We start from the raw sequence: 22,868 nt of genomic DNA on the forward strand, positions 1-22,868 counted from the left end.
TAATTCACTTGACTTAAAGAGAAAATAACGAACGCTCTGCTCAGAGAAAGCACTGACAGCTGCTGATTTTGAGGACAGACAGGATGGACATCTGTGGTATCAGAGAAACAAAAGGCCAAAAGAAAAGTTTGTCTGTGAAAATGTTTGCTTCAGAGACACAGGAATAGAGCATCAAGTAATGCAAACTGGTAGACAGTGAAAATCAAGCAACTTTTCACCCAGTGAGGGTGAAGAACCTCTCAACGATGAAGTTCTCCTTTTCAGCCCTGCTACGTTTAACACCTCTAACTCGAAAAAGACAGAAATTATTATTACACAAAGTCACATAAACCATGTCTGTCCACCACACTGCCCAAAAAGGGAAATAGATGCTAGCTTGATAAGGCTATACCACGCTCTAAATGCAAGTGGTTTTAACAGTACCCCAACATTTCTTCCTCTTCTATGGTATTATAACCTCAGTGGAGGCATTACAATTATAGCTGAACAGTGATCAATCTTTAGATTTTTATATCTCTTTTGGAATATCGGCTGTTTTGCATCCTCAGAAATCATCCAACAACTCAGAACTTTTTTAGTTGCCGGAAAGTACAGCGCTCTCTTTTTTCACACCAGAGCTTTTTTTTGAAGAAGGTGTTTGCTTTTCAAACACAGGACGTTTTATTTTTAGAATTCAGCTCCACATTTTCATTTGCTGGTGAGACTGTGCTGTAAATTTTAGTGGGATCACAGTGAAGTAGCACAGCAGTCACCTGCAGAACCCTGCTCTTCTGTGCAGCTCTGGGATGGCCAACAATCCACCCTGCATCTGCAAACAACAAAAAAGGAGCAATTAAAGATGCATACAAGGAAATCCCCCCCACCCCACACACAAACACACACACACTCTGACACGCTACCACATCAGAGACACACTTCACTATAAACTTGCTTTCTGCTTTGCTGATGTTTTTCCACGGCTACAAAAGGATAAGACATTGCTGGTGTGAGAAGCCATTTCTCATGCCAGTTTCTCAGTAATATCTTTATTGTATTCAAGTCTTAAAGTTGCCCCAGCCATTCATAAACCAGAGCACAGAGGACCGAGAAGCCACGGTGGCATATGCTGAAGGTGAGCCATGCGTGTCAGCTAGGTCAGGCAGCAGTAGGTCATTTCCATAAGGTGCCGATGGAGCAGGTGATGGGAGGGTGCTGGCATAAGCGGAACAGAGGTAGTGGGGCAGATGGACCTGTCTTGCACTGACCATGTATCCCTGCACCCTGCTGGGGCCCCAGGAGGGGGCTGAGCAAGGCTCCCAGAAAGGAGGGTGTCCCACTGAGACCCTGGCATTGAGCCCTGCCCAGCCTTGGCCTGCACCCATCTCTATAGCCTCCCCCCCACAAGCCTCACCCCTTCCCTCCCTCTCCGCCCCACCTTGCAAAACACCCTAAACGCTGACCAAGCCCTCGGGGCTCAGGCCAGCCTCCTGTGCTAACAATGGCCCAGACAACAAGCTGGTCCGTGGGAAGGCCGTGCCAAAGGAGTATGCCGGGGACCAATTCTTGCAGGAAGTGTAGCTGTGATGCGCTAATGCAGTTGTGCATTCGAGATTTAGCTGCGTTGTTAAGCTATTTTCACCTCTGGGATAAAAGAAGCTGCACAGTAACGTCCTAACTTCACACAAACGCGTGTCTGCAGATGTCTGAAAATGGATTTGCTTTAAGGTGAAAGAGCAGCCTGTTTATGCAGATGTAACTCGCCTTGTCTTTTTATCTGCCTCTATGGAGGTCCAGTCATTTCGCGTTATGTGGCAAACACACACAGCTTGAGCTGTGAATATGCTTTGCAAGGTGACATTTCCTGGCTATGTGCAAATAAAGCTCACACAGAAAGGCTTTCACAGACAAAGACTGAGGTGGCTCTCTGTGCATGAGATGACATAATTCCCCATTAAGTACAGAGTTGTATGGATACAAATTATAGGGAAGAACTGCAACCTTAAGTGAGTGGATGTAGGTAAACAGTGATTAATGGGGAGCACTGCTGGTTGATTTGAGCATGTATCATAGTGTGTAGTAGATGGGGCAGTGATGGCGGGGGGCCTGAAATCTCAAATAAGCTCCTCAAACTATTATTCTCCAATAGAAACTCAATTTGCACCATGCAGGATTACAAGTTATATTTATCGACTTGGAGCTGCCTCTCTGCAGCTGCATGAAGCCCGCTTAAATCATGAGGGAGGAGGCTGGTAGGGGGTTGCAGAGCAGTAAATTGGCGATAATTGGTTGAAGGACAGTATACAGTAATAATGGGTCTAAATAGCCGGGCTTGAGAAGTTCCTGTCATGTTTTCACCACTTCTATTTCCATACCAATTAAACCTTGTTGAAGCTGCCCTGATGAGAAAATGGAGGTGCAAAGGATGTGGAATAGCTAAACACATCAAACCCATGCTCTGCTTTTATTTATCTCACTGCTTTTTATGGATGTTCATCCAGAGGAATTACTTTTTCAAAGATATTTATCCACCAGGTCTTGAATGTTCTGAACACCGGATGCTGCAATATAGCACGGGGTAAGTTCAAAATGAATACCTTGTTGAGGATGTGTGCACATGCTTTGAGGCTTCATTCAAAAATGATCCTTCTGATTAAAATATGTATAATCTTACTTCATTCTACCCCAATAGATCTCATCCACATACAGAGGAAGAGAGTACAGAGACAGATAGATTGAGTGGTAGAACGCTATAGATAGATGGAGACAAGAAGGATCGGATGGAGATGGATCTCTAGAGATATCTACCGGTGATGAGCCACCTATAATCCATGAGGACGACCAGGTCTCATTTCAAAGTAAGATGGAGGGTTGCATTGTTTCCACTCGACTGATGGGAGATCTGATTTAAATTTTGAATGTGGGAGCATGAATGTGAGAGCATTTCAGTTCAGATGAAATGGGCTTCGGTGCATGAGATATTCTCCCGTTGCCCAGTGGACCGTGTCGGGTGCAGTGCTTTGTCACTGTGTGAGGGCTGAAGAAATACAGGGTCCGTGCTAAACACAGCTGCATAGCTAACCCTAACCTCGGTCAGCTATCATAACATTACAACACCATCGGTGGTAGATCAGCTAGAAAACACTCGAAAACCTTAAAGGATATAAATATGATTATGTGTGACCTAAATATCACAAACTATCCACTGTGACCTTTATACTACAACACTTGGGGGTTTTTGTGAGAGAGACATTTCTTGTGTGATAGCAATTTAAAGGAATAGTTTGACACATTCAGAGGTATCCCTTTCTATGACGCCTGTGTCTCTAATGCATTATAAAAACACCTATAATGCATTATCTGCTTATTGCAATGTATAATCATAACTATAAGCACTCATGAGTATTCATAATGCTATAAAAAAGACAATCATATCCCATTTTAAAGCTTTTTATAAGGTTGAGTATTGTTATACTTCATTATTGCTGGTCACTCACTCACTAAGGATCATAATGTATTATATTTTGCATAATCATAATACATTATGATCTTCTTATAGTGCCATATAATGCATTAAATGACATGGAATATGTAGTGTAAGCATAAAATGCATAATAAGTATGTTTATAATGTATTATAGACAGGGGCTTGCAAAAAATATCAGTGAGTGACGAGCAATTATGAACTACTATGATACTTGGCCTTAAAAAATGCATTATAATGTGTTCTGATTATTGTTTAAAGTATAATGAAGAAGTGCTTATGACTGTAAGCTAAAAGCACACATAAGTGTCTTTATAACGCATTATAGACATGGCCGCCCTAGAAAGTGCCACCCATTCCCTTTCTTGCTGACAGTTAGACGAGAAGACTGACACCTCTCACATTTGTCTAAATATGAACACGAATCCATCTTCTCATGTGATAAATGTCAAACTGCTGATTTAATGTGTGTGTGTGAACATTATGGTTTAGTGGTAAAGGAGATGGTGGCAAGTTATCCGAGCAGGCTGTATAATCACTACTGTTACTATACAACACAGTGACTATGAAAAGAAGAGCGGCTCGGTGTCACACTGTGACTCAGATTCAGCTTTAGGGCAAAACTGCTAATGCCATAGGCAGTGAAAGTGTTTCATTCATATACATTACACTTCATCGTAGCATGTAGCACATTTCATAATGCTAGAAATGGTAGCAGGGAGGACCTCCATGCCCACATGTCACAGCTGTATGTGTAAATGTAGAACGCATGTGATGTGAAGATGAAAATAAATGGCGATGGAAGCGAGGCTGATGTCTTACGACGGCGTGCCCCCCCCTTCCTGTCGACTAAGCGGCCCCTACTCCGGGCTCGTGTTTACGTTTCCCTTCGAGTGTTTCCCCCCACGGCGCTCCTTCCAATTCTCCTCAACAAGGGAGCATGAGGGAGCGGGGTAGAAAGAGAGTGGGCTCATGAATGGAAGGGGACAAATTGACATGTGGCGTTTTGTGAGGTGAGTGCCCAACCTCTCGACCGCTGATTACCATTTGCTAATGAGCAGCCCCGGTTTGTGAGTCTCTGCGTTTCTCTCTCTCTCTGCTTCTCCGCAGAATGTTCTTTCTCCTCTCTCCAGCTTTGTGCAGGCCCCGGAGTGATGCGGACCATAGGTGCGCTGTTAATTGGGAGACGCACACATCAGTAATTAAAGCAGTAGGGGGCCTTGTACTATACCAACTCCCTCCAATTCCCCTCCTTTAAAGACCTCGCCCTCCCCCTATAATTCAATCCTGTCTGCCGAATTGATCATTGTGCCGGGGCCAGTTTTGCCCCTGGCGGTTTTGTCACTTTCTAATGATGCCTTTTCAGAGAGGCAAGGCCTGTGTCCTACCAGCACCGGGACCAGTTGGGGCCAATCGTTGTCTTCACGCCAACCCCACTCCATCTGATGACAAAAAAGCCTCGCATTTAGCCACAAGCGAACTCCCTCACATGTAGACACACACATAATATAAACACACACTCACACACAAAATGCATCCACTGAGGGATGCTCAAAATGTGGGGTCCAAAAGTCTGCCGCTGGTGTCCTTTTGCTTGTCTTTGGTGAAAACAAACGTGAATCTTCACCTGCCTGTCCTCCATTAGAAAATCACAGTGTATTAGCGCGAGATTGTTACGGAAGTGATCAAAGGTGCATTGTTTTTTCATGTCACTGAAGAGACAGCAAGAGGGAAGCAATGTCCAACTGAGATACATCTTTTTTGCTGCAGGGATTGGCCTAGAGAAAATAATCCAGTTTGTACATGTCACATTCTGATGGGCCAGAAATACAAGATTTTTATTATACAAAGAAAACTTATATCAGACATGCTTGTACAAGCTTGTATCTATCAGGTCCTAGAAAGCTAGACAGCTCTGACTCAATTTATATATCTGTAATCCTTGCCGTGTTGCATGGTCATTCAGGCCCCGAACCACCCATCCACCCATCCACACTGCCTCTCCTGACAACACCCCTGGCTGTGTCTATATGTCCCTAAACCTCCTAGCTCTGTGCTGTGACAATCCATCGGGAATGTCTCTCACTTCTGCGCTCCATATTTATTCAAAGCGAGCTCGAAACAGCAGGGATTCACTGCGGCAAAAGTTTCATTTTGGGAAGTCAGCTGACAGTTTGACAGGGTTTGATCGGGCGGGTTCGTTTGATGGAGAACTATCACTGTTGTAAGCACAGGGATCACCAGTTAATGTGTCAACCTCGCTTCTATACTATTCTCACACTTTACATATGCTCTGCAGGAAACGAGCTGTAGGAATTCCCATCAGTATGGAGCGGCTTACACTCCGTGCCCCAACACCACTCATGGCTATAGCTGACAGTGTGGCATACCCTATGTAATTAAAATAAAAAAAACAGACGAGGTGTTTCAACGAGGCATTTAATGCTTCTTTGTGCCATGTTTGTTCCGTTTCCTGCCCTGTTTCGCTCCCCCCCCCCCCTTATCTCTTAGACCCCCTTGAGTATGGCGTTTTACATTTCTGTTTGTAAAACTGTCAACACATCCACTGGCTGTACTAACGTGTGATTTAGCGCCAACAGAGAGGAGGGATGAGAGAGTGAGAGAGAGGCAACTGCATGAGATCTTGCACATTCTCAAAGTGGAATATTCTTTTTTCACTGTTATCCCCCTAACTCTCAACTCCCCACCCCCAAAGATACCCTTTAATGATCACATTGTCTCCATTACTTTGGTTGTTTTCTTTTTCTCTGGTATTTGCTATTTCTTTTTTCACCATGTCAGTGAATTTTATTTTCAAAATTAGATTTTGGGAATACACAGATATTTTGTAACTTGTCACAAATTAAATAAATAAAAAATGAAAATGTTTGGCTGAAAATAAAATAATGTGCTCTGTGAAATGCTAAACCAGCATCTCAAACCTTCCTTGATTTAATTCTGCTGGCGGATAGCAAGAGAGAGAAGAACATGTTCAAAATTAATTGGATTAACATGTGGAGTTGGATAATGTGTTTGTGAAATTTACAGCTGTCACACTCCTGTCAAATCAGACATCTCCTGTCATTGCTAATAAGTACCTGGGAAGAGGTGGCACCTTAGGACTGGAGATATAAACAGCAGCAACAAACCCTATATACTTCCGCTCATTTCCTGCATGCTCACCTTTACAAAGCCAGCACACATACAGTTCATCACACGCACACACACACACACACACACACACACACACACACACACACACACACACACACACACACACACACACACACACACACACACACACACACACACACACACACTTTGGATCATGTTTGACTCATTTCAGAATAAAATCGCGAAAGCAGCCAAAAACAGATCAAATAAATATCAAAGCAAACAAATATAAAATCAGTGACTTTTTTGAGGTGGAAATGTGTTTTAAGAAAATACTTCACATGTCCGTGGCACAAATACACAGTTCACAACAAAAACCGCACCAGCATCATCTGTCACACATAACACAATGAGAAAAGCCTAACACCTACATCCGTTTCCACCAAAAACAGAGGAAATCCCACATTTTAATCACAGAAATACTGTTGACTGGCCCTAGGATTTTAGTTTTTTTTTTCTTTTCTTTTTTTTGTACTTTGTTTGGCTTTAATTTACACCTCTGTTTTGCAGCTGTGAAGGGGGAATTCAGCGTGTGTCCCTTTGGAGAGGTGCACTGGCAGCAGAACATTAGCTCATTTTAACGGCCAGTGTAATAATCTGTGCACCGGAGGGCCTCCGTTGGAAGCTCTATACTTTGCACTAAAGCATCGCAGGCTCCCCTGTCGATAACAAGACAGTCACTTCATTATAGCTTCACAAGTCATCCATTTAATATCTATTGGGCCCCATCAGAGAACCACGTAGCACGGAGGCAGATGTTACAATATATTAATCAAAGATTGCACCGTTGTGTCAGAATGTAATTTTCTGCTACGGGGCTGGAGATCTAATTGTTTGATTTGATAACAGAAGTAGATGTTGTGCCCAGGGGCAGAGCGCCACGCGTTCTCCAGCATACACAAATAGTTGAAGCTAAGGCCCGAACTAATGTTTAAATTTAAGGCGACAGGCTGTTCTTTATAAAGAAAAGAAAAGAGAAGTGAGAGTACCATTGGTAGGTTGTTGATAAGAGGAAGCTCAATGGTGCCAAAGCACACTTCTACAATTATTACTGAATATGCATGCAATAAAAGTAGAAGCTTTTAAAGGAATAAACAAATAGTGAAATTTACAAAGGTGTCATATGGACAAGTAAATGTTTACTGTGTTAACTATTTTAGGTTGGGATTATTTATGACATTTTAAAGGTTTAATTATTTATTTCTGTAATATTTTAGGAAGATCAAAGCAATATATACTATCTGTGATACACTCTGTATTGCTCTTTAAAACACAGTGTTGCATTATTGTTTGTACCCTTTATATTTTGAGTAAAACCAAAACGTGCAAGACGCAAGCTTGTCAAATGAAATGTTCAGTGTTCACTGTCTGCCTCCACTCAGAATCCCTTTAATCCACTCAAAACATTTACTTTAGTCCCTACTTGGACCGAAAGAAATTAAAAAAGAGATGGCACAACACTTCTGAAGGCCTGAATGTGTGAATGCACAGACACGTCTGCATGAGCGTAGTGGCTTAGTGCCGATTATAGTTGCACCAAATGTTGAATAGGACTTTCAAAAAACACATTCACGAGAAGCTGTGAGAAATTCACTCACACCAGCGAATGCAAACGCTGACCACAGCCAACGAAAGGAGCAGAGCAAAAAAGCCACATTAGCGAGTGTGCGAGCAAACGCGACTGAGGAAGAGGAAGGGAGATGCAGAACACCCGAGCTTGCAGAGAGACCAAAAATAAAGATATATGACTCTCATCGCAGTTTACAACATTTTGTACAGATTTAACAGAGGGAACGTTTTGCAGAGTAGGGAAGTGTTATTATGAACGTTGATAAAAATGACATAACGGTAGAGTGGAATAGTCTGACATCTTTTTTTTAATTTGCAGCAAATAAAAAATGTCAGCAAACCAAACAAACTGGCAAACAAGTGCAAAGTGAAATCTAACCCCATGGAGGCAAAGTTCCCCATCACACTCACAACAAGCAGACAGAGAGAGGCAGCACGAGGACCCCGACAGAAACCCCTTTCACATGTAACGATTATTCCCCTTCATTAAAACTGCTAGTAACCCTGTTAGGCTGGAATAGACTCACTACGGGTAATCGTGAAAACACTTTTAATCAACGCACAGAAACAGCGGAGACCTTGCTAGAATGCATTCACTCCAAATAAAGCAGGCTCTTTATAAACAGGCGCAGCAAAACAGCTAAGACCCTGATAAGACTCCTCACACTCTCCATGGCGAAACCTGCCTGTGAATGTCTCCTGACAGCTCCTAAGCCCTTGTTAGAGAGAATCACTTCCTAATGATTCAACCCAGCTTGGAAACATCAACACACACCAAGTAACACTTGGGCGCGCAGTTTTACATGAAGCAACGCAGCCTGCACACACACATGCAGCTGCTGTGGTTGACTGGATGTGCAGTAGCTGTGATGGCTCTCCGACGAGCTACAAAACAAAACTAAAATGAAAGTCAGTATGAGAAAGTTAGGGTTAGTCCACCAAATCCATTGGTGATGGGTAATATTTTACCTGTACAAAGTCAAACTGTGCAGCTAAAAGTTGTTCAAACCTTAAACAAAAATGTAAGAGAATCTCCTTGGTCAAAATATATATTTTTTGACATTTTTATTTAATAAGTAAATTATTCTTTATGTTTCAGAAAACTATATTCATAGATTAAACTAATTTAGTGTGTGGATCTTTGAGAGCTTTTAAAACCATAATAAAACTAATTGGCTTGTAATTCTTTTACAGTTCACACCCGTGAAAGAAAAAAAAATGATTGCCACCTCTTTGCACACTGTGGTTGACACAAATGTATGCATGTGCTTGCTCATAGGCACCCACACACACATACACACACACGAGCATAGACGCATATAATGCAGGCACGCACGCACACACACACACACACACACACACACACACACACACACACACACACACACACACACACACACACACACACACACACACACACACACACACACACACATAGGGAGGTTGACACATGGTATATCAGCAGGCGCAGTTCTTTTGTCCTCTTGCTAGTTTTAGCAAAGGCACTACTCTTGGAACACGTTGAGCTTTTGTTCTGAATATGGACGACGCAAATGTACAAACAGAGCAGAAATGCTAAATTGTACTCATTATCACTACTATTTTCCATTGTTTTTAAAATTATGAATAATAAAAAAAATAAAAAAATTCACCTTATAAGACATAATTCACCTTTATATTCTGTGTTTTACCATGAGAAAACAGTGATTCTTATGGGAGTTTTCCATTGACCAGTAAGCAATGATGACAAAAAAACTATGTGTGACTAAGATTTTTCGAGGTCCTGTTGTGTGACTCAGAGGTGCTCATTCTCTCATATGGCAGCAGCTGTATTTTGGTGATGATCCGGAGCGTGGTGTTTGAACTTTGTCTGAGCTGCTGATCACGCCGACAGTGGGTGGGGTCTGAGTCATCGGTGATGGGACTTTGACAGGTATGATTCAGTGGCGAGGAGCAGGCATGCATGTGCACAAACAAACACTATGATCGAAATCCAGATCCAAATGATGAATGTATGTTGTAAAATTTGTTTATCCAACAGGACTATTCTAAAAAAGTACAAATCTAAACCCCCCTGGCCTTACTTTACCCTCTTGTGTTTTTGTTCAGGTATGCGAACCACTCTCTCTCTTTCTCTCTCTCTCTCTCTCTCTCTTTCTCTCTCTCTCTCTCTCTTTCTCTCTCTCTCTCTCTCTCTCTCTCTCTCTCTCTCTCTCTGTAAATCCATCTCATCCCAAACAGGCTTATCCCACAGATGCTGCAACTCCTTCATCCTGGGTGTGAGAAATATTGAGGCCAAAGGTGCTACTCTGTAATCAGGCTGGACTGTTGCGCCTCGTCCTAACCCGCCACGACTTCACAAGGCTGCTGTGTGACCCCGCAGCCACGGGGGCCTCAGACGCCTCTTCATTTGTCAGACGTCTCTGCAGCGTGGAGGGGCTCAGCAAACACCAAACAAACGTGGACTAAACGCTCTGTCTGGCATGGCTGATGTTCACGACGGGATTAGGCAAATGGGATTCTGTACGGCCTCAAAAATAGTGAAAAGGCAGATGTGACATTGGTTCTATTTTCACTTGCGTCTGTTGGCAGTGAAGGCAGATTATGAAATACAGTCTTCATCCAATGCTCTGCGTGTGAACAGCAGATTCCACGGCTGAAGCTTTTTCTGTCTGCCTTCCCCACATGCTCTTAACAGCGCTCTTAACACCTACAATTATTTATTTCATATATATATAACTATATATATATATATATATATATAAAATTGGAAAACATGATTGGACCAAATTACTTACATCTTGCGTCAGCCTGTAAAGCCTTTTAGTGAAATCTGCAGCTTCCCAGGAGTGTGACATGCCACGACAACGGATGAGAACAGGGCCACCATACCTCGAGACCCCTCTCTTGAATTGGTGCTCCTTCCAGGGAAATGGATGTTGAATAGCTTTTGGGTTTCACACTGAAAAAACAGAGAGCACAAATGATGGATTGGGCCCGTTAGTAGCTGAAAAGTCTCATAAAATCATCCATGAAAAATAAAACATCTGAACGCAATCAACATTTCCTACCATGCACAATAGACGACTTCCAGGGGTAAGAATGAATGGTAGCATGTAAATCCAGGCAAAAAAAATGCATTACTTTTTATTTTAAGTACACAAAAATGTACAACTCATAAACCCATAAAACTGTAGTATCACAGTTTACTTTACACAAAAGCGTCTCTGAAGCTCATGCTTTTGATCCAAAGTCTCAAAGTGCCCCCTAGTGGGTCTTTTCTGTCCCTGCTCTAAACCAGGTCTGCAGAACATTTGACCCTATAATAAGGTCTCAGACGTTCACTGTGCTAATTAAGAGGGCCTTTCTGACATGGGATCACAGGATAACACCCAGTGTCTAACACAGTTGGAGTGAATTAGCTGTTTTCTGAACACTGTTAAATGTCAGCGAGGGTAAACTGACTTCACATTACCAGGATGCTGCAAAATCGACAAACACTAGCAGTTGTACATGTGTGTGACACAAACAAACCCATTCACAAGTTATTTATCCTTGCAGTTATTGTGCTTTAATCTGACTTGCGTATTCTTTACTCACTATACCACCCAACTGAACAACAAATACCTCTACAGCTACCAATGACAGCTCCAAATCATCATCAACACATTCTTTGTCCTCATGATTGTGATAAACCGTTCTTCTCCGTTTGCCTTGCTGTAATTCAAGCCACATGGAGCGCATGGGAAAAAGATGGACAGTCTGTGCGGAGCAGCCCTCCAAAATCCGTCGCTGATTGATAATACACTCTGTCTTTCCATCTCTCCATAACTCCATGCCACATCGAAGCCTGGCACCTTGTCGCACTGGCTGGCCCTGAAGGAAAACAATTACCAGAGAAGCGGAACAACAATACCCAGAAAACATCTGCTTGTGCCGGCTGGGGCCACTGACATGCCTGACTGTGTATCCATGCTGGCTCCGATGGAGGACACATGCCCGCCTGGATACGCAGAGGAAACCCGGGTGTACGAGGCTCCTGCTCCTCGAGGCGCCTGCTGATCCACCTGCCTCTCCGACTGCCTGTCTGCCTTCTCTGGCAACGACGGCAGCTCCGTCCGGAACAGATGAGGGCCCGCCTGTCAGAGCAGTTGTTTGTTTGGGTGAGATACCCTTCTGCTTGGATGAGACCGTGCACCAGTATGGCCTTTAAGTTGAGTCGGACAGGGAGGTGATGAAGATGGCACAATGGGCCCCTTGTGTTATGGCTCATTTCAGCAGATTGGAAGGCCCCATTAGGCTAAACAATACACACACAGCTTAGCAGTGATCAAAGAGCACAGAAAGGCTTTAAATTACTGCACGCTGAAGAAATAACATACGGTGCATGGCACTTATTGGAGTATAATCATTCCCTCCTGACACAAACTACAATACTCAGGCTTCCTGACATAGTGGACCACAGAGCAGTTACACTACCCAAAAGTTACATTTTGTTTTATCATTTGAAAGAGTGTGCTTTGGTGGGTATCACTATATCCTAATCCAAACTGAGTTGGTTCAAACATGCCTCATTCCACTGAGTGTTTATTGAGTTTATGTTGCCACCTTGTGGCCATCGTTGAGGCTTACTGGTGATCTCTCTACAATCATTTCCTGCCAATTTGTTCCCAATTTCGGGCTGGAATCCCCCAAGGGATCTCAAGATTAATCACAGGGGTCACAAGTTAATGTAAGAGAGCAGTCTTGTCCTACAAATGACACAATCTGATAAGGAAAGTTCCCTTTTCAGTTGAATTGCTCATAAAACTGGTCGTCACTTTGTTTTAAGCCAAACATGATGGGAACTACAGTAGATAAAAGCATTACATAGCGTTACATATTAAAAACAGTTTTAAATGGTAGATGTTTATGGGCTATAGCAGTAGAAGTATCATTGAGGTCAAATTAAATCAGGTTAAGTTAAACTATAAAGCATTACTTTAAAGATAATTATGGCTGTAAATTAATTTCCATAGGCGATTTCTGACACCGAATAAATTACATTTTCGAAGTGGTGTTGTTCGATCACTTTATTTCTACCACAATTATTATTATTGAAGTGCAATAAATCGATTACACCTTGAAAGTCACATAATAAATCTATTTTCACTCACAGCAATTGCACCGACTGTTCAGCTATCACTGACCTAACTAGTACTGAAGGAAATACTATTGATACTCCTACGGTTGTAGAGCCTCTGCTGTTTTCAAGTACTGAAGGAAATACTATTGATACGCCGATTATATATATATATATAATATATATATCATATATATTTGACACATTTCCCTATTGCCATCTCAATGTTGAATTGAAAACAGTTGTAAAATAATGTCACATACTTAGAATGTCAAATAAACAATAAATAATACACAATAACACAAACATTCCTTTTATGCTTTGTTCGTATTTGATGGATACCTAGAAGGGACATGAAAAGGGAAAAAACATAATCGAAGGAACAAAATGATGTGGGGCTCTGAAGTATTTGCTTCTTTTCAGTCGGCCAACTCATTTATTTACTGATGAACTTGGCCGACTAGCAAACAGGGTAAATATCAATTTTCCCACAAGGTGTCACTTTTATCCGAATGTGAATTTTCCTGATAACAGAGATTTTTTAATTGCTTTTTTGGACAGGTTGGGGGCACGTCTTTGCGTTTTAATAACACAAACTTCTTCCTCTAGGATCTTTCGAGGAGCACCTGAAGGCACCATATTTGACACGCGCGCTCTGTGTACCCGGGGATGTGGGATGTGGGAGGAGTGTTTGGTGACAGCTCGCGCCGGGGACACGCCCCGCTGTGACAGCAGCGGCTGGTTGAGCGGCTCTGACGCCGTGCTCTGCCTCTGCCTCCCCAGCAGCTTCTCTGCTTATTATTTGACGGAATAACTTCTCACACAACTAAATGAACCGGCTGCCTGTTGTTTCGCCCCAGACAGCCGTGGCTTTCCGCGTCAGAGCAGCAACAGAGATGTAAAGCAAGTTGCACTACCGCGTCCTCCTCTTGATATGCTTCTGACATAACGAGGAGCCACCAAGTGACAGAGGTATTTCGGCATTCCTTTGCGACTTGTTTGGTGTTGTTGTGCCGCCGCCGCCATATGGCTGTTGAAGCTCCCGTTATAACACGGACACGGCCCGAGGTGCCAGGTTAGCGTCGGCCAGCCCTCATTATGATGCGTATCAGTCACTCGAAGCCCGGGACACCTTTCCACCATATGTTCAAGTTGTTCATTTGAAGGCAAAGCGGGCGGATGCACATTCAGGAAGGAGCAAACTTAAAGCGTTTATGCAGCAGTCGTCTTACAGTTCAGTGCTGACCCCGGGCCTCACCTGCTGGGTTAGTTCAGATAAGATGTCTGTATCGTACAACAATAAACACACGTCATATCAGTCAGAGTTTTGGACATTTTACTCTCAATTAGCGGCTTTTTGTACGTGTTCTCCTCTATGCTATAGTACTTGTGGGTATCGTGCGTGACACTGTGCGTCACAGGGGTTAATTAGCACGGGCCGGCAGGTGCGTTTCACCTGTGATATCAAGGGGCTTAGGTTCTGCAGCCTGTCTCGCTGCTCTCAATGCTAAACAGCTTTCTGCATGTTTAGAAGTCCCTGGGGACGTGTATTTATGAGGCAGACCACATTTATTGTTTAAAGTAACTATGCACTTGCTTCTAATATATATTGAAACCTTATTTAAAACTTAGAATGCATTTCTTTTGCACCCAGCCCTCATGTTTCTCAACACAATCAAGCATTGATATTGTAATAGTGTTGCTTATAAATACTTCAATGCATACTAGAGGATATTAGTCATTACTGAGAAAAAATAGTTTTTGATCTTACAGTGTCAGAGACAGATATGAGGTCAAAGGTCGGGTTCTGCTACAGTACAGTGCTCTGGAGCTTGTAGGGATTCATTTATCCCATAGGCATTCATTTAGCATAGTTAACAAGTCTTTGGTTGTTTATACTGAGTGAATGGACCTAGATGTATGTACAGTACCTGGCAACCACAGATTTGTTGAATAGATCATTTTCCTCAACAGAAATTCTGACTTTTCATTGCAGGAAAAAGCAAATATGAAACACATTTTGTGTTCAAGTGCCCCATAGACATGACAATAAGCCAGCATGAACAACACCAGCTCCCTGGAACCAGCTTTCCTAGCCGGAATACAATAATCATTCAATGTTGTTGTTATTATTGATTACACCTGTGCTTCCCCTGCTTTGACCTGTCAAACATGTCTGTGTGAATAAGGTTTATACCTTCCTTTCTTAAATAGCAGATTTTTTTTTTCTAGTTCATTTTCATATTAAAGATTTCTGTTTGATATTAATAATGTTGGACCGACACATATTTCTTCATTAGGCCTATGTGTTAATAATAGTGCTGGATTATACAGTGTTTAATGTTTGAGGACAAAATAAATCCAGGGGCCATAATACATTAACATTTCATTTATTTGACCAACCTTTCCCATTACACAAAGCTGCAGTTATAGTTATAGTGGGCTGGAGCTTTAGGCGCAGTCCTTAAAATGAATAAAAACAAAACAAAAATGAAATATACTTATGTAAATGCTAAGCTAAATACCTACATATCGTTGATCTCGGTTATCTTTAGCTAATTGAGGTTACCCACATTTACATACTTTTATAAATCCTTGTATTTTCCTTTTTGTAAAGTAGATATTTTGCCATTAACTACTGTGCTTTAGGATGATCTTTTGTAAAGCCCTCATGTAAGAAAACTTACCGTTTTTCCCATAAATGCTGTAACCCTAAGTAGGGTATCTACTTTTCCCTTTACGTTTCTGATTAAGATTCATATCAAAAGTTCTTCTACCTGCACTGCGTCTTTATATAATCTAGCAAAAGCTTCTCCTGCGCTCAGCCACAGTAGAAACCAGCAGTCAAGGAAATAAATACTGATTGGTGTATGTGTGTGGGTGAGATGGTTGTGAGAACAAATCTATGAATCCTTTGTGCAGTCCACCTTTTTCCCACCTTATCCTCCTCCATCTTGCTCTTCCTTTTCAAAGCACTGCAGAGGAAGATGGAGGTCCAGAGTAGTGTTCAGCAGCCGGAGCCCCGCCCTTTGGGCTCTCCTCGGTCCGGGGCCAATCAGCAGAATGAATTCGACGACGGACAGACGGATGCCAGCGGCAGGTCTTCTGCTGACAGCCACAGTAAGGATGCGCAGCCAGCAAATCAGAATGAAGACCAAAAAGTAAGTTGCAGACTCATACCTGTGTGTGTGTGTGTGTGTGTGTGTGTGTGTGTGTGTGTGTGTGTGTGTGTGTGTGTGTGTGTGTGTGTGTGTGTGTGTGTGTGTGTGTGTGTGTGTGTGTGTGTGTGTGTGTGTGTGTGTGTGTGTGTGTGTGTGTGTGTGTGAGAGAGAGATGAGATCCTGCCTGCCTGTCTGGTGAGCTACTCTGGATGACATACTTTCACAAGGAGATAGTCCTACACATTCACTCTGTTATATCTTGTAGTGCTGAAAAAGCCAGGTTGCAATGCAGTTTGCATTGTGTGTCATGCAGAAAGGACCACTGATGAGTGCAGAAAGTTATGTGTTATCCAGTGTTGGAAGGAACTGTTTACTCATTCAGTGTTGTTGCAAGAAAAAGTGAAACTATAGGTACTTTTGGTCTCTGGCTTCTGTGGTTTCAAAGGAAGTAGGTTATGTGTTGTCATGATGCAATTTGTTCAGATACATACGCCCGTTCAGCAAACCACAGATATGCCATGTATTTAGAATTCCTCAGTATTACATGAAACCTAAGTGGCCTGTGCAGTCTCTACATGTGAGCGCTGATCCTCAAACATATCAACCCCTCTGCCATCTTGGAGCCAAGAGTGAGTAAAAAGTCCTCACTGGCTCTCCTCCATCTCAAGGACGTCAATCATGCTTCTCTGGCAGGAGCCTGAACCTCTTTCTGTCAATCAGCCCGAGAGGCTCTATAGGCACAACAGATATACAAAAACATTCACTACATAACTGGACTGACTGCTACTGGCAGCTCTGAATGGGATGCTTGTCATGGCTTGCTCTATCAATTTTGAGTCCTTTTGAGCAGACTCGACACAGCCCTTCAGGGTCTTCACCTCGGCAAAGGAAAAGGGCATTTGAAGCATTTGATAATATCAAAAACTCTTGAAAATTTGAAATAATATTATAATAATGTTTAACCAATTCATCATTCAATCTGGAGCAGCGTTATTCATGTCCATAATAAATCTGAGAGGCCCCCTCAACTAGACATGTCCCCACCCAAAGATGGGTCTTTGTTTTAGTTTTGTTCATGTGCAGATGAATCTGCCTCATTCCTGAAACGCTGCATTAATGTGCACTCAAAATGAAATAAAATACTCCCATAATTAGACTATACATAGGTTTGAGATGCAGTGCTGTTTTGCAGCTGCTTCTGAAGTATCTAATGTCTGTAAATGACAAGTGAATATTTTGTCTGGGCTGAATGTGCCCCAGGATTTAATATATCACACCACATGACTCCCTGACTGAACTCTTATCTTGAATCATATTTGTTGATCCGTGACAGAAAATTACATGAAACCGAAATTTGTATTCTCCTCACTTTTTGTGTCAATACAAACTATTATAAAAGTGAATATGTCTCATGTTTTGACTCTCGTGCAACATTAACATTTGGCATTTTTCTCCTACTTTTATATTCCACTTGGAGAACAAAAGCTATAAGCTAGTTAATCTATAGCTTGCTACAGTTGGCAAGCTATAGATCAGCACTCTGTGGGGTGCCCCGTGTTTTGGATTTACAGCACATACAGAGTCACAAATTTGGGAAATTGAAAAACATCTTGGGTTCGATCCCCTCAGCAACCGTGTGTTTCACAGAAGAATACTCAAGAAAGACCAGGATCAGTCCTCCTCCTTTTAAGGGTTCAGCAGAAGGTGTTAAAGCTGACCATGCACTTAAACCTCCACAATAACCCCTGCCCCTTGCGCTGTACCCTGACCCATGTGTTGATCCGCGGCACCAGCTGAGGGGCAGTACATGACCTCTAAACCACCCCAAGGGATTATTTCTCGCAGCTTCCCTCACCGTGATAGCATCGGTTTGTGCTCATTACTCTGCAATTAGCTTTGTTGAAATCTCAAAGCATCAGCCGACCACCACTGATGATGAGATACACTGCTGATTTGATATATTGCACTAATTGGTGTCAACAGCCTACTGACCTTTTAACTCATTAACTGCTCTGGAAGCAGAAATAAGTCGGCAAGCACAAAGCCTGATGGCCGCACGTAGGAGTTAGCCCGCTGATCCTGCAGTTTTTATAATTGTTCTCTATTATTACAGCGTGTGTGAGTGTGTGTTTGTGTCTGTGCTTGTGCAGTTTTTTGTTTTTTTTCATCTCGTATGTTAAACAGAGCGATCTTTTCCTCGCTGTGGTAATTTGTGTTTTCTTTCCATTAGAAATGAGTCGTTGGGGATTGAGCTTTTAGGCGTGGAGTGGAATAGTCGTAGTGATTATTGCTGTTATTTGATTACACAAATGAGAGACATTCAGGAACAGAGGAAGCAAATTACATTAAATTGCTCCAATTGAAGACTTTGTGTGCACTTCCAAATGAGCGATCAGAAAAAAATGTAATCCGTGCAGATGTCATTTAGTCGGGATTGGAATGAATTTCCTGTTTGTTAACTAATAAAATCAACTTGTGTGAGCGCAAGTCAGATAAGTGGAACTTTTCTCGACTTTGCGATGACTTGTGGTCCAGATGCTCTTGAAGCATTTGCCTAATTGCTTCTCATTCGTCATGACTTTTAAGTTAACTGGAAAAGCAGATGGCTTCTCACCTTGCTTGGCAATTTGGCTTCAGCGGCAGAGTGACAGGATGGGATGTGATTCACTCTGATTGCTAGTTTTTTTGTGTGTCTTTTTATGAAGCTTAAAAAGCTATGTTGCCTTTACATTCTCTTGTTTATTTTGGTGAAGGTTGCAGGTTGATCTGAATAAAGATGTCAGGTAATAAATGTAAGTTAAAAAATAAAATGAACAAATGTGTGCCAGGGAAAGTTTGTATCTCCTCCATCGGCATTGCTGGAGTGAGCAGAGTGCAGTGAGTTGAGGTAAATATGGACAGACATTGTGAACCACCTCCACAGCCGCCGCCCCCCCGTCCTCCACTCTACAGATTACCTCGGTGGTGGCTAGCGGGGCCAGATAATTACCTTGTGTTATTTTCTCCTCCCACACTTTGCTTTTGAAGTCGTGGCTACTTGGCTGCCTAGCCGCCTCAGCTCCTAATAGCATCCCGGCATGCCATCGATCCCACACCCCTCCTCCGGATAGGAATGGGCGGTGGAGGTGGGCTGATGGGTTTGTGGAGGGAGCAGGCCAGGAGTCTGCCCCATAAGCCTCTGCAGATTTCCTAAAGCACAGGTTGATCAATATTCTAGTATGCCTGATAATGGAAACGGCACGATGCACAAATTACTGTAATATGCACATTAAACTGCACATTAAGATGTGCTCTTTGCAAGCGGACAAATTGAGAGCTGGCACCTCGTCAGATACTGTACATTTACAGATGCAAATGTCAGCCTGTTTTTTTTTTTTTTTTTTTTTACGGCAACAAATTGAACCTGATAAAACCAGATGATTTCTTTTTGTGGAGCGGCCAGCATGACAGTTCAAAAGCTTCACAGTAGTAGGGACCTTAAAAAAGTCCTGACTGCTCAGTTTTGTTGTGGAAATGAGTGGCCTCTCTGCTCAGCTGTGTCAGGCAAGTCAAATAAATTGTTGCTGTAATAGTTTTAGATATGCTTTGATCCTTTGACAGCACAAACATTCACTGCCATGCAGCAGCCTATTTCAAGGAAAATACCTTTAGAAACGGTTGCCCTGCACAGAGGTGACGTTTAACTTGAGTGTGACGGCAGAGAGCTGCAGGGAGAAAGAGTATAACTGTATGTGTGTATCTTATGTGATGATCATTGTACTGTGAAGCTATCCTGAGCTTTATCAGCTAATATAATCATTTTTTTAACAATTCTGTCCTGAATATACTGTGCGTTCTTCATACTATGATACGTCAAAATGTTTGCTGTTTAAAAAGGCCTATATCCAAAAGCAGCTCAACTTTGTCATTGGGTCGAGGACATTTATTTTAGATTTTTTCTACATTATCATAAACATACTCGTACTGCATTTCATGGACAGACAAAGAGAACAAGGACATTTTCAAAGCTCCTCTGCAAATTAAGTCCTAAATTTTGCCCAAAAATTAACAGACAGCTTGATGAAACCTCTGCAGACTGCTAGTTTTGCAAAACTGTAATGAAGCGCTGCGGGATCACTACTAAAATAACCAGCCCCGAGTTGAGGTGGTGCAGTGTTTACATCAGCACTCAAAGTGTAAACAAGTGACTGATACTGGTCGGCCATGCCTGAGCTCAGAAACTATAACACACCACTAATGAGTTCTAAATAAGGCAAAAAGATATGCCAGTTTTTTTTTTTTTTTTTTTTTTTTTTTTTTTTATAAACTTTAAGAACTTGTGCCTCTCTCACACTGAAAATACTGTGCTACATTCCTATCAGGGGAGGTGAGGCCAATACATGGTCTCTGGAGCGTCCAGAGCAGGAGGTAATAGTTTTAGCTCCTCCTGGTTTGTTTAGGTCAAGCCTTAGTCCGTGATCTCATGTATTAGGGGCGGCTGATCATTAGTGAGAAGGTGAAAAAGCATTCAGAATAGATTTAAAAAAAAAAATCCTTTCCTTCATTTGTGATCACTGAATGGATGCCTACTGTAAACTTAAACTTGCCAGACGCATGTGGACTTGAATTGATGGCGATGCAACATTTTGTTTAGTTCGCTCTTTCTCTCAGAAAACTGTACAGTAGATTATTTAGTAGTAGCAACAGCATAGACTTCAGGAAATGCTAATCAGAGCGACCGGTCCGCTATTTCATGTGTTTCACGACTGGCTCTGGCTATTTGTGGAGACTTTATTTGTGTTCTGGCTTACTATTTATAGTCCAGCGGCTCTTTTAATCTGTCATACAAAAGAAGAGAGGGATGATCAAGCATGTCAAACGTGTATCATGTAGTCATGTATCAAGACGCAACCTCTTTTAGCGGCTCTATTTATCTCTCATCACTGCATTTTACTCCTCTGTGCAAAGAACACATGGGCACTCAGACACATGGGCACTCAGAACAACACACACACACACACACACACACACACACACACACACACACACACACACACACACACACACACACACACACACACACACACACACACACACACACACACACACACACAGGCATTCTGAACACTACCAGAAGATCACAGACCACAAGACCTTATTAACTGCTGTCACAACACATTTATCCCTCATCTGTTTCTGGGAGCTGTCATGAGCAAAAAGGTTGCTCTCTGCTGCAAAGTGGAAAAGTGGGCTCCTCACTGTGTTTTTTTTTTTTTATTCTCTGTAATGGAGAGCGATGGCATGGGGGCCCCGGCCATCTCTATCTGTGGCCCTGTCCATACAGGGCTGATTCCTGCACGAAAATAGTCCCCGCTGTCAGCTCGCCTTAGTTGCCGGGCCCGCTGAGAGTCAGTTAAGGGGATCAGTGTTCGCCCAACTGTGTGTGGCTCAGTGGTAAGACACGGGGCTGGTGACACATTGCTTTGATGGGATCACCGACCGCTCCTAATCCCACCTCGACACAGATGACCTAAGGGGCTCATTGGACTCACCAGCCATGGCTCCAGTCCTGCCTTGACTTCAACATCCTATCTGGTTGACCTTCAGCCCCTTACACTCACAAATGGCTTGTAAACAGGGTTCGACTGATTTGTTTACAGTTGCTCCCAAAAGAGGGGCACCTTTGAGACTTGTGGTGGTGGTTTCCTTAACACGTGCTTGTTTGTGATTATGCACAGTATGTGTTAAGACTGTACAGTGTTGAGATTGTTATTCTTTTCTTAATATAATGCATCAAAGCAGATTTTTATTTTTCCTGGGAGTTTTTTTAAGCCATTAACTCCATAAGTAATAAAAAAAACTATTACTGTTGTCATGCATTTAATTGGTTCCTAAAGAAATATTTGTTGGACGTGCAGTTTGATTTGTAGCCTAGAAATTTGGCATGGGAACGAAAGCACGAGAGCGTCCTGCTTAGATGGCCATCTGGAAAGTCCTTCGCTGTGATTAAAAGAATTTCATCCCCTTGCATTTTCACTTTTTAATGAACTGTGCACCCCGCAGATGTTTGCTGTGTGTCTGCTACGCTGGAGCTGTGTAGAGGCATGTGTGTAGTTAGGGGTTTGTGTGTCTGATTCAGTGTCAAGGCTGGGAACTGTACAGTCTCTCAGTTTGTGATGACTTGGCAGCAAAGGAAAGGTCAAGGAAGACTTGTGCAGAATTGCCAAATGTGCTAGTTTAGCAGTAGTCAATCGCGGTCCTCCCAGGGTGGAATTTTTATATGAGAGTTTTATACGTTGCCAGAAAATATGTTGAATGTTCTAATTTCTGGCAAAAGCCTGCACATCATGTGGCTCTTAAAGTCATAAAGCTGTTATGCACAACATGTTCAATAGGCCATTGTT

The 22,868-nt window shown here is 42.4% G+C and overlaps 1 protein-coding gene across 3 annotated transcripts in view; it reads left to right on the forward strand.

The window, feature by feature from the left end:
• Nucleotides 1-14,170: 14,170 nt before the first annotated feature.
• The window catches only part of rbms3 (RNA binding motif, single stranded interacting protein), a 272,652-nt gene continuing 263,954 nt past the window's right edge, over nt 14,171-22,868 (forward strand). For all 3 annotated transcript variants that reach the window (XM_054605449.1, XM_054605451.1, XM_054605450.1), the window contains exons 1-2: nt 14,171-14,296; nt 16,298-16,485. In XM_054605449.1, coding sequence (XP_054461424.1) covers nt 16,312-16,485 — 174 coding nt within the window. In that variant the 5' untranslated portion in view covers nt 14,171-14,296; nt 16,298-16,311. The remainder of the gene's footprint in view (nt 14,297-16,297; nt 16,486-22,868) is intronic.

This window comes from Anoplopoma fimbria, chromosome 10 (assembly GCF_027596085.1).
Source record: "Anoplopoma fimbria isolate UVic2021 breed Golden Eagle Sablefish chromosome 10, Afim_UVic_2022, whole genome shotgun sequence".
Lineage (NCBI taxonomy): Eukaryota > Metazoa > Chordata > Actinopteri > Perciformes > Anoplopomatidae > Anoplopoma > Anoplopoma fimbria.